Raw genomic sequence first — 12,184 nt, forward strand, 5'->3', positions numbered from 1 at the left:
TCTAATTTTTCTCTATTTTCTAATTTTTCTATAACATATATTACTTAGTGAAATTTTTTTTGAATAGCCATCCGTGTTCATTGTAGAAATTGTATAAAGAACAGAAAAATATGAAGAGTGAAAAAACATCCCTAATTTCATCACCTAGAGATAGTCATTCTGACCTTTTGTCATATTTCCTTCTAGTCATTTTTCTGTATATTATTTTTTACTCAGGTGAAATCCTAATATGTATCATATCTTGAGAATTTTAAAGAATCTTTGCTTAGAGGCTCAGTAAACATTCATTGAACTGAATTGTTAATGTTGATAAATGGAAAACAGTTGTTTTGATTTTACTTCTCTACTAATAAGTTTGCTTTAGGAAATGTATTTAGCTGTTTGCATTTTCTCTTCTGAATTACTTGATCATATCCTTCGTCTGTTTATCCATTGATGTTTCTTTTCCTGTTGTGTTTTGGACAATTTTTGTCAGTCACACAAGCCATATTTATTAAATGTTAGCATGATGGCCTAACTGTAGATAAATATATAGTTTAATACATTGAGTATAGCTTGCTGATCACCATTGATGCTTGGGGATCTGGGGACAGTAGAGTGGGGACTGCTAGTCTGTTTGCATGAATTGTTTTGTTGCTCACTGATTTCTGGAATTGTCTCCAAAATGAGGCCTTTTGGTGTTCATGCAATGTGGACTAGAGCAGTGCTCAACAATAGAAATATAATGTGAGGAGGGGAAGGAGGGGTGGGATAAATTGGGAGATTGGGATTGACACATACACACTACTATATATAAGATAGATAACCAATAAGGACCTACTGTGTAGCACAGGGAACTCTTCTCAATACTCTGTAATGACCTATATGGGAAAAGAATCCAAAAGAATCAGTGTATAACTGATTCACTTTGCTGTACAGCAGAAACGAACACAACACTGTAAATCAAGTACACACCAATAAAAATTTAAAAAAAATAAAATGGCTAAATTAAAAAAAGTAAAGACATTGACATCCTTAAAAGAAAAGAAGTGTAATCTGGGTCACATATCTAATTAAAATTTTTCCTGCAGCCACATTTTTTAAAAGTTAAAAGAAACAGGTGAAATTAATTAAAAGACATGTTTTAGTTAACCCATTTTTAAAAATTGAAGTATAGTTGATTTACAATGTTGTGTTAGTTTCTGCTGTACAGCAAAGTGATTCAGTTATACATACATATATACATTCTTTAAAAATATTTTTTTCTATTATGGTTTATCACAGGATATTGAATATAGTTCCCTGTGCTATACAGTAGGACCTTGTTGTTTACCTATTTTATATATAGTAGTTTGTATCTGCTAATTCCAAACTCCTAATTTATCCCTCCCTGCCTTCCCCTTTGGTAACCGTAAGTTTGTTTTCTATGTCTGTGAGTCTGTTTCTGTTTTTTGTCAATAAGTTCATTTGTATCATTTTTTAAAATTCCAGATATAAGTGATGTCATATGATATTTGTCTTTGTCTGACTTACTTCACTTAGTATGATAATCTCTAGGTCCATCCATATTGCTGCAAATGGCATTATTTCTTTCTTTTTTATGGCTGAGTAATATTCCATTGTGCTTATATACCACATCTTCTTTATCCATTCATCTGTCAACGGACACTTAGGTTGCTTCCATATTTTGGCTATTGTAAATAGTGCTGCTATGAACATTGGGGTGCATGTGTCTTTTCCAAATATATGCCCAGGAGTAGAATTGCTGGATCATATGGTAACTCTAGTTGTAGTTTTTTAAGGAACCTCCATACAGTTAGTTAATCCATTTAAAAACATATGTTTAGATACATGTTTTAGTTAACCCATTATATGCAAAATATTATGATTTCAACAGGTAATCAACATAAAAATCTATTAATGAGATGTTTTACATTTTTTGTACTGTCGTCAAACTTTGATGTGCCTTTTACACTTCCTGCACATCTCAGTTCAGATGAGTCACGTTTCAGGTGTTCAGTAACCACGTGTGCTTTGTGGCTACTATTTTGGACAGCACAGGTCTAGAAGAAAGTGAGAATCTGTGTTCAAGAGAGAGTATCCCGACGTGTACAGGCATCACCTTTATACTCTTGTTCTGCATTGCACTGCAAGCAAATAGTTCAGAAATGGAAGATTCTATGGTGCTAGCATTTGCTTTTATTCCTTGTTGAAGCTTTAGTGTTAGGGACTGGGATTCTCAACACATAGTGTTTGAAGAGGAAGCGACACCCAAGGGTGCATTTGTCCCTTGCCTTTCTCCTAACAACCGTTAGCAGTGTGTGATAATAGCAGAGGCTAGCAGTTATTAAGTATCAATAGTTTCCTAATGATAGACACTATGTGCAGTGCTTTACATGTGTTATCTCATTTAATTCTCACAACAACCCTGGAGGTAGATACTGTTATCATCACCATTTAAAGGTGACGAAGAAGTTAAAAACTTGCCCATGGTTACTTGGCTAGAAGGAAGCAGAAGCAGGGAAAAGAGACCCCATATTAAGGAACAGTGCTCTCCTGTACCAACATGGGGCAAAAGCCCTGGTGTGGTGGGAGTATGCGGGTTCCAACCCCCAGTTCATAGCCCATTGTTTTGCTTTATAAAGACTGAGATCTCTGGTTTGTGATCCTCTGAGCCTTAGTTTGCATACTTTAAAAACAGAATAATAATATATGGTATGAGAGCAGGGAATGCCCAAGCTTGTGAGAATGAAATGACAGTGGATGTAAAGTGCTATTCATGGCACATTTCGTACAGGTATAATGTAAACACATACATTTAAACAAGCTTATTTATGAAGCCTTACTGTATACAGAGAGAAGCAAATGGATGTTGATTAGCTGTCTCCAATGACCTCGTTTCCCCAGTCCAAATAACATTGTCACTCCAGTTTTGAGCTGCATTTTGTGACCACTCAATACATGAGAACGGCAGTGACTTGGAGCTATGTTATTATATTGGCAGTGTCATGATTGGAGATTCTACCTATGTGATCCAGAACAAATCTAAATACCAGAGGTCTCTTCCTTAATAAAGCAATGTTGAAGGTTGAGTCAGTCTTTGAAAGTGCATCGAGCATATATGGTCTCCTAACTTGCTCTTGGGTTCAGGGGCCAAATCAATTGACAAAAATGTACTGGGTACCGACTTAGTATAAGTCATGCTTTTCTACCCTCAAAAAAACATGCATGCTAATAATTAGGGAGAATAATACACACATGCATAAAAAATTAAATAATATTGTATTTAAAAATTCAAGAGAAGGTAGGTTGTCAGGTATGTGATTCAGGCAAGGTTGTAAGTTTGGAAGTAAGAAGCGGGTGCAGATTCTGGGGTCAGGCTATGCCTGGCGTGGTCCAAATCACTCACGATGGAAGACCAGCCTGCACGACTTCCCAGTATGACCCCCTATTTTGTCTCTTAGATGTGGCTCTTTAAATGCTCCTTGATTCTTGTTTCTAATACATCACTGTGGGCTTGGGGCAAAGAGGCTTTTTCAGCCCTGCTCAGACGTATTTAAATAACTGGTCAGTCCAGTGGCATGTGGGAAGAGGTCACTTTCTGTGGTGTCCCAAGGCTCATTTGGTTCCTTGAGAAAGGAGCAGGACCTGTTGGTGGTCCTGCCTTGGTTTGTGTGAGGATTAAGCAAGGTGATGAAATGTACTAACTGGCAGATGGCATAGACCCTCAATAAATGTGAGTTGAATGCTCTCTGTAGAAGGGACATTAACCTATGAAACATAATAATGTTGAAGGTAAGTAACAGTCCAAGAGGACAACTCAGGGGCAGGTTTCTAGCCTTCATGCTTCTCCCGAGGTGGCTCAAGCCTACAAAAAGCTGTGATGCTGTTGTTAGGATATGAGTCAGGGATGTGGTGGTGGCTCAGACTGAGCCACAGGAACGCGGGAGCAGAGGACAAGGGGTGGCTGCCTTCCCTCCCTGCTATCACCTGGTCTGTTCAGGGAAAGAGTGAACTACAAGGACTCTGAAACTGAAAAGCCTGGGCTTTGATCTCCTTTATGTTTCTATTATCTCTGTTCCATTTTGCAGGTTACTTACCATCCTGTGCCTTTTGTTCTCATCTAAATACAGAGACTTGACAATGATGCCTGTTTTATAAGGCAATCGTAAAGGTCAAAATGAGATGACGCATGTAGTGGTGCGTACCACAGTGACTGGTACGTAAAAAGTGCCCAGTAAATGTCAGCCATAACAGAAAAAGATGATCGGACTGCTCATGAAAGCCACACTCAGGGCTAGGCTCTGGGATATAGATGATGATAATTACAATAATGGTGATAATAGCTAACATTTGTCCACTGCTTAATTTGTGCTTGGCTTTATACATGTTAACTCCGTAAGTCCTTTAACAATAAGCCAGGTGGTGGATGGTTCCGGGAGACACGTGATGTCAAGTAACCTAGCTCTCTGCCTTCACTTTCTAACAGGAGGAGCAGGCTCACAAATTGAAGATTGTGGCATAGAATTCTACTCACAAGTAGTTTCTCAATAAATGTTGGTTCCCTTCTCCTCTTTTTCCCTTTTCTTTGTGTCCCTTACGAGGAAGGGTTTATCCTGCTGGAGGCTGATCCTGCTGGTGGCGTTATCTTTGGAAGCTGGGGATAGCTTGTTTCATAGCACTGGTATGATCGGGACATTTTCCGGCCCTCCCCCACCATTCTTTCCTCTTCATTACCCTCAGCCAGATTTGCCTTGTACAGACCTTTGAGCCTACCGGCCCCAGCTGGCTGAGTAGCGAAGCCACGGCACAGAGGTTTGCTCTCCTGGCTGCACGTCGTCCATTGTAATACAGTGCTTCTTGAATGTGTCACCGAGTTATTTTGTGAGGCCGGTGTTCTCTATTTAATAGAAGACTTCCCATTTTGAAAAACCCATTCTTTCTGTCTCCAAGCTTGGCAGACACCCTTTTCCTGCATTGCCACTCAGGTAACTCGTCACTGTCGCGGATGGCTTAGGCTGGCATTATGAAAAACCTCCCTTTTTGTTATATAAAGGAAAAGGATGACCGAGAAGATAAGCCCATCACTGATTGTGAGTTCCAAATCCCAGAGCCCAATAAATGTTAAAAGGTAGAAGCCCCAGCCTGAAGCTGCCTGGGTCAAAGGCAGGCCCGGATGCCTCACCTGTGCCCACTTCAGCTCCAAGGAGATGCGCCATGCTTGTCATTTGCGTTGGATGAAGTGAGAAGGGAGAACCGAGGAGGTAGGGACGGGTGTCTGCCTTTGAATTGAGGCAGTGTAATTCGTGGCATTTTGTCTCTTGCCAAGGTAACCTCTATCCATGAAAATTGCACCGTAGTATTTAGCCAGCCTGTGGGAATGATGTACTCACTAAGAATCTATGGTTTTTTGGGTCCACGACTGATAGGAGGTCCTGTGATCTGGGGTGAAAGTTGGGCGTTGTGAAGAGCAACCAGGGACATCTCACTCTCGCTATGGAGTTGGACTTTGTACACACAGACCTCCTCATACACACAGGGCGACACATATTCACATACACTTCAGTGTGGAAGGGGCACAAATTCATCAGAATGCAGAAATGTTTTATTTCATAATGGCCAGATAGTTAAGTATTCAATGATAGGTGTGGAGAGGGAGGGAGGAGGGAGGGTTTACACTTCCCCATCGACAGCACTCCTTTCTGAAATCTGAGACACTTAAGGAATAAAGAACCACATTGAGCTCCATGGTTCTCTACCTTGACTTGGGGAACGTAGATCCCAGCTATTTTAACATGGAATGGATGGGGCGCCTAGATCGAAGGCATAAGGAAATCTAGTTGGGAACTATCTCCTAAGCCCCCGTGGAGCGCTCTGACATTGGTTACCAGAGCAGAGCTTGGGGTTAGTCACTCTGGTGGGATCTGCTGGGTTCCTTTTGAGGTCGTCTTTAGGAGTAACTGCGTCTCCATGTAGGGAGGGCTAAGGTGACCGTTGTCAACTTTTCTGCTAGAGTTTGACATTTAGCTGCCAGGAGTCAGCATTCAGAGGATGCTTAAAATGCCCTAAGAGATACTTACAAAATGAGAGCTATGGAGGCTGACAGGGTCCAAAAACATTCCAGCAAATATACTCAAAAGGAAATATAAGGCCAGATGAGCTCCCGAGAAAAAGCGTAGTGGCTCTGAGAGTTTTGGCCACGGATGGCCACAAGTAATGGGAAGTGGCACAGGAAACTGTTACGGAGTAGAAGGATCTCAACCCCTTGATATAGAAAGTTGATGATTTGGGGCTTGCTGATAATTCTTAGCACCCCAGTTCCCAGACTGAGACCTAAAGGTTGAAGGGGACAGCAAGAAAACCATTTTTCCCAAGTCTGCAGAAGAGCGACAGCCGTGGTTGGAAAACTAGAGGCCAAGACTGTCTTTGCTGTTTATACCTATAGAAGTTGTTGTTAGGAGCCCTTAGCTTAGGCTGAAAGAAAATACAATGATTCTTATGAAACAGGTTAACAGAATCGTGAGGAGGGGATCGGTAGGGAGGGGCAACAGAAGGTGGAAATTCTAGTAAAGGAGCTAGTACCCAGAATTTGAACCATCAAGGGACACCTCTGTGTGTTCTTTTGTTTTTTCTTTTTTGTGGTACGCGGGCCTCTCCCTGCCATGGCCTCTCCCGTTGCGGAGCACAGGCTCCGGACGCGCAGCCACAGTGGCCATGGCTCACGGGTTCAGCCGCTCCGCGGCGCGTGGGATCTTCCCGGACCGGGGTACGAACCTGTGTCCCCTGCATCGGCAGGCGGACTCCCAACCACTGCGCCACCAGGGAAGCCCTGTGTGTTCTTTTTAACCTGGTTAAAATCAGACTTTTGATCCTCAGACCTCCTTAATCAGAACACACAAAGTTTGTTCCTTCCCTAAGACTTTCCCATTTCATTAAATGGTACCCCTGTCCATTTGTGTGGACCCCAGAATCTAGGAGTAATTTAAAATTTTTTCTCACTTTCCCTCTCCCCATACGTAATATAAATAAAACATACCCCAGATCCATGTACTATTTCTTTTCTGCTGCTACCCTCTGAGCCTTCGTTAGGTCTCACCCTGACCACACCCAGGCCTCCTCACTGGGCACCTTTGGTCCATCCTTGCCAACGTACATCCCATCTACATGCCACTCAGAGTGGAAGCAGCTCCCCCACCAGCCCCCCTTCGCACTCTAAGGGAAGGGCTGGCCTTGGCTCACAAGGACCCTCGCCCATCCCGCTGGCCTTAGCCTGTGCTGCTTTTGCTGGCTGTGCTCTGTATCGACTTGCTTTCTTCCAGCTGATCTTCTCCTCTAAGTCCTGCCTTAAGCCCCACTCGCAGGCGATTCCTCTACCTGGAACACTTTTCCCACTTCTCTACCCCCTGCCCCCAACCACTCTTTCCTCCTGTCTGTCAACAGACTTCGACTCAAGCATCCACCGCTGACCTTTCGGTATGACCTAGCCACTCAGTCATTCCCTGTCCCTGTCCCCCTGATTCTTTGGAGAGGGCTCATTACTTTTCAGTACCTGGCTTTGTGTGTTTATCGTGTGATGGTGTGCCAGTCTCTCTCCCCGAGAACGTAAGCTTCATGAGAACCGGGACCTTGTCTGTCTGGTCCACTCTTTCCTCAGTGACCAGAGCAGTGCTGATTCCGATGGGGAGAGCACATTAAATATCTGTGGGATGGAGGGTTGAAGCTGCTTCAGTCAACCTAGCTTGGACCGTGCGTCAGTGATGACCCCTGGCAGTAGAAACCAGCCATAGTGCCCGTGTGGTTGGGCTTCCCTCCTCTCCCCACCACGGCCCTGGGGTCTGACTGCTGGTCTTCTGTTCCCTTGCAGCCGCCCCTGCCAGCTTCCTTTCCCGTCAACGGTGCAGCAGCACAGCCCGATGTCCTCCCAGAACTCCTCCGTCAGCGGGCCGTTGCACTCGGTGTCCCTGCCACCTCCACCTCCGATGACCCTGGCAGCCTCGCAGCCCACGCCAGCCGCCTCCCCCAGCCAGCAGCTTGGTCCGGATGCATTTGCGATCGTGGAGCGAGCCCAGCAGATGGTGGAGATCCTAACGGAGGAGAACCGGGTGCTGCACCAGGAACTTCAGGGTTACTACGACAACACCGACAAGCTCCACAAGGTACCGGACTTCCCTGGAGGAGGGGAGGGAGAAAGTTCTCTGGAAGGGGAACACAATTCCTTACCTGCCCATGGGGGGTTGACTCCCTGACTCACTGGCCAAAGTTTAACTAGACCCCTTTTTATGCCAGGCACCGAGCAAGGCTTTAGGGAGACAAAAATAAATATGCCACAGTGCCTGCCTTGGAGGAGCTTATAGTCCAAAAGGGGTAGAGTTGCCTGAGTTAAACCTGCAGTAGGATGTCAAGAGGCTGCAGGAGGGGCAGCAGAGGTGCCCCTGGACCTGAGACTCAGAGGCTGAGTAGCATTTCCCCAGATGGACAGTGTGGAAAAGGGGACACCGAGAGTAACACAAAGTAGTGGGTTGAGAGAGACAGGTTTTTCCTTTCAATCTGGGATCTCAGACAGGAACCTTGTGATTGCCATGTTGGTTTCATTAGCTGGTTTCTGCAAAAAGCAGCGATGTCTCAGCGCTGAGGGCAGAGTACAGGTTACTGCGTGCTCTCTTTATGCTATGACTTAACAGGTGGGGAGATGCTGCGTAATTCCAACCTGTGTCATTGTCATGGGAATATTAGGATGTACAGCAGCCTTCATTCTTAGGGCTTTACACTGAAAGCCAAAGTCAGCAGGAAGACATCCAGCGAGAGTGAAATCACAGGCAGTGATTTCATGATGACCCACATGCCAGCACCTGAAATGCTGCAGGTAGAAAGGAAGAGGTGAGGGGCAAAAGTCATAGGATCTTTTTTTTTTTTTTAAGCAATTTTTTTTGTTTTTTGTTTTTTTTTAATTTTATTTATTATTTATTTTTAACATCTTCATTGGGGTATAATTGCCTTACAATGTTGTGTTAGTTTCTGCTATATAACAAAGTGAATCAGCTATACGTATACATATTTCCCCTCCCTCTTGCGTTTCCCTCCCACCCTCCCTATCCCACCCAGTCGTAGGATCTTTTCGGGCAGCAGAGCCCCAGGGCACTCGAGTTTCCTTTCTGGAAGCAAGGAGGCATGTGTGGTAGAAGGCTTCTCATAAGTCTGGTTGCGTGCTCTGTCCTGGACAGTCGCTTTTTTTTTTTTTTTTTTTTTTTTTTGTGGTATGCGGGCCTCTCACTGTTGTGGCCTCTCCCGTTGTGGAGCACAGGCTCCGGACGCGCAGGCTCAGCGGCCATGGCTCACGGACCTAGCCACTCTGCGGCATGTGGGATCTTCCCAGACCGGGGCACGAACCCGCGTCCCCTGCATCGACAGGCGGACTCTCAACCACTTGCGCCACCAGGGAAGCCCGACAGTCGCTTTTGTAAAGAGAAAGAGTGAGAATGTAAACTCACCTGGCTACAGAAGCATTGCCACTTGGTTCTGTGTAACAGGACATGCTCCTGGCTGGCCCATGGTGTTCACTGTGCAGTGTTGATCTCTCAGTTAAGCCTGGCCTTTCTGCTGGTCCGGGAGTCAGAACAGTCAGCCCCTGTGATTCCCTGAGGGCTGGCAGCAGTAGGCTGGGAGCAGTGGGTGGAATGATGCAAACATTCACAGACAGGACCTGCCCCAGCTCATTTGTGCAGAGCTTCCACCGAGAGGGTCTGGAACTCCCTGGAGTAAGGACCAGGCTTGGCCCGGAGAACTCTGGCTGCCTTTATTGGAGGGGAACAAATGAGAGCCGGGAACCAGCGGGCTGCCTAAGAATGGCGGCCTCACTCCCAGCCTCGGTCATACCCTTAGAAGTTGGGAAACACATGCTGGCTCCTGGCCTTGGCTGGAAGTCACTGCCTAGGCCCAGGCTTGCCTCTGATGCTTCCTGGGGCAGCTTCTTTCCTGGTACAGTCTGAAAATTGGGAAGGGCCAACTCAGCATTTTCTGGGAAATCAGTAATGTTTTCCTTCTCCCTGATGAAGCCCTATGGCAGACGCTTTCAGGAGCCGTGCAGACTCACCTGAGGGCAGAGTGTGGTTCTCTGTCTTTTCCATGGACAGTTTCGAACAGTTGCAGGGAGGATGCATAAATTGTGAGGTCTTGTTATTCTTTGTTGACTTTTTATTAAGATACACTTTTTTATTGGCCTGTAACATCTTTTTTTTTTTTTTTTTTTTGGCCGCACGTCATGTGGGATCTTAGTTCCCCGACCAGGGTTCGAACCTGCGCCCCCAGCATTGGATGCATGGCATCTTAACCGCTGGACCGCCACGGAAGTCCCCTATACATCTATTTCTTGATGTTGATGCCCATTTCTATTTTGAAAACCAAAATCAGCCTCCCAGTGATTCATTTTCCCTGCACAGGGGATGACTCTTAAACTTTGTGACCAAAAGCATTTTGATGACTTAAGGAGAAAAATCAAAAGCTGTGTCCCTTCTGGATTCCCAGACTCCTTCAGTCCCTTGAATGTTATGAATGGTTCTATAAATATTATATTTCATTAACCTGTCATATGTCGAGCTGGAATTGCCAGTGTGAAATCTCAGGTTTTGATGGCTACTTGCCATCTTTATCACTAAGTTCTGCAGCTCTTCTCAGCAGCTAGGGCCAAGAGAAAGAGAGCTGCATGAAATCGTGACTCGACAGTTGAAGGCTTGTGTCCCCGAGGTCCTCCTAGCCTAGGCCTCACTGCTCCGCTGTGTCTCAGCAGCTGCTTATTTTAAGCCTCAGGTCTAGGGAGAGGCCTGTCCAATGAGGTGACTTTACTCCTTGGGGATGATGACCCCCAGCTTGGGTGGAACCACAGTGCTGCACCGTAGGATGTGGCTGCCCTGTGCTGGCAGGAACGTCCAACCTAGAGTCCTTCCTCACAGCTTCGGGAGCACTCGCAGAGATTCATCACCAGGGCAGAACCAAAAATAGATGAATTTTTAATTGCGGTGCTTAGCCTGTGTGCACTGAGCCAGGAGCACAACGGGAAACGACGACTAAACTCAGAGGCTGCCAGAGTACCGCCTGGAAATGAAGACCCGTTTCCAGAGAGGCACAAGGCGGTGATTATCCCTGTTAGTGTTGGAATGGTGGCTGGGGACCCCCAGAAAGAGCAGTGGTTTTTCATTATTTCCTTTTGGGCACTCATTTTGCTTCTTTTTCCTCCCAGTTTCCCTGAAACATAGTTCATGGATGGAATTTCCAGCTGGACCAGACTATGAGCTGGTTGGCCTCAGAAGCCATCAGGGTGGAGATGGACGTTTGAAGGGACAAGGCGCCATGTTTACCGTTCCCCCAGGCTTGCTTTAGCAAAGACCCTCTTCTTTTGTCAGCGAAACAGAGGTGGCTGTGATTGGGCAGTCTGAGGCTTGGATGGCAGGCCTGTCTTCGATTCTGTAGGTCCCTGAGCTGTGCCTGCGAAGGTATCAGGGAACAAGCCAGTTTCTAGAGCTGGGAAGGGCTGAGATTTTCTCTGGACACTTTTCTGTGCGTTTGCTTCGTGGCAGCAATGCCGGTGAAAGCTGTGTGAGGCTTTCCCCTCTGCTCGTAGTTCTGTTTCTGGGCCAGGGAGTGCTTCTCCATGTGATTTCGGGGGATCTTGCAAGCCTGGCCTAAGAGCTTCCTGATGTCTAGGCTGGAAGGGAGGCTGGGAGCTGTGGAGGCAAACCCAGTATCCTCTTCACACGGTCATCCTCAGACTCTGAACTGGCCCAGATGTCTGTATATCAAAGGCAGCCTTTCCACCTCCCTTCACCTCTAACACACATCAAGGGGAACTTAAGATGTTGTGGAGCTGCCGATGTGAAGAAGAGGGTGTGGTTCTCCTTCTGAAGGAGAGTGCAGTCAGAAACTGTAGAGCTTTAGACTAAAAATTATTAAAATGATTCTAGTCCAGTTTCCCACCCCTTAGAAACCCTTGCTTCATGTCTCCGAAAAGAAGTTGTTCATTTTTTACTTGAATGTTGCTAGAAAAGAGAAGCTCACTACTGGGTAGACTTTTGGGAAAGGTAGTTAGGAAATTCTTCCATATGTTGAATCATTAAGTTGCCGCGTTTAGTCGTAGTTCTGTCCTCTCCGGTCACACTGAAGGAGACTCATCTGTCTCCACCACGACAGGTATCGCTTCTTACAGGAAATACGT

The 12,184-nt window shown here is 45.6% G+C and overlaps 1 protein-coding gene across 13 annotated transcripts in view; it reads left to right on the top strand.

Moving 5' to 3' along the window:
• AMOTL1 (angiomotin like 1) overlaps positions 1-12,184 on the top strand; it is a 170,667-nt gene that overhangs the window by 108,815 nt on the left and 49,668 nt on the right. For all 13 annotated transcript variants that reach the window (XM_049714142.1, XM_049714139.1, XM_049714140.1 and 10 more), the window contains one exon: positions 7,844-8,135. In XM_049714142.1, the coding sequence (XP_049570099.1) occupies positions 7,844-8,135 (292 nt within the window). The remainder of the gene's footprint in view (positions 1-7,843; positions 8,136-12,184) is intronic.

Source organism: Orcinus orca, chromosome 8, assembly GCF_937001465.1.
Source record: "Orcinus orca chromosome 8, mOrcOrc1.1, whole genome shotgun sequence".
Taxonomy (NCBI): domain Eukaryota; kingdom Metazoa; phylum Chordata; class Mammalia; order Artiodactyla; family Delphinidae; genus Orcinus; species Orcinus orca.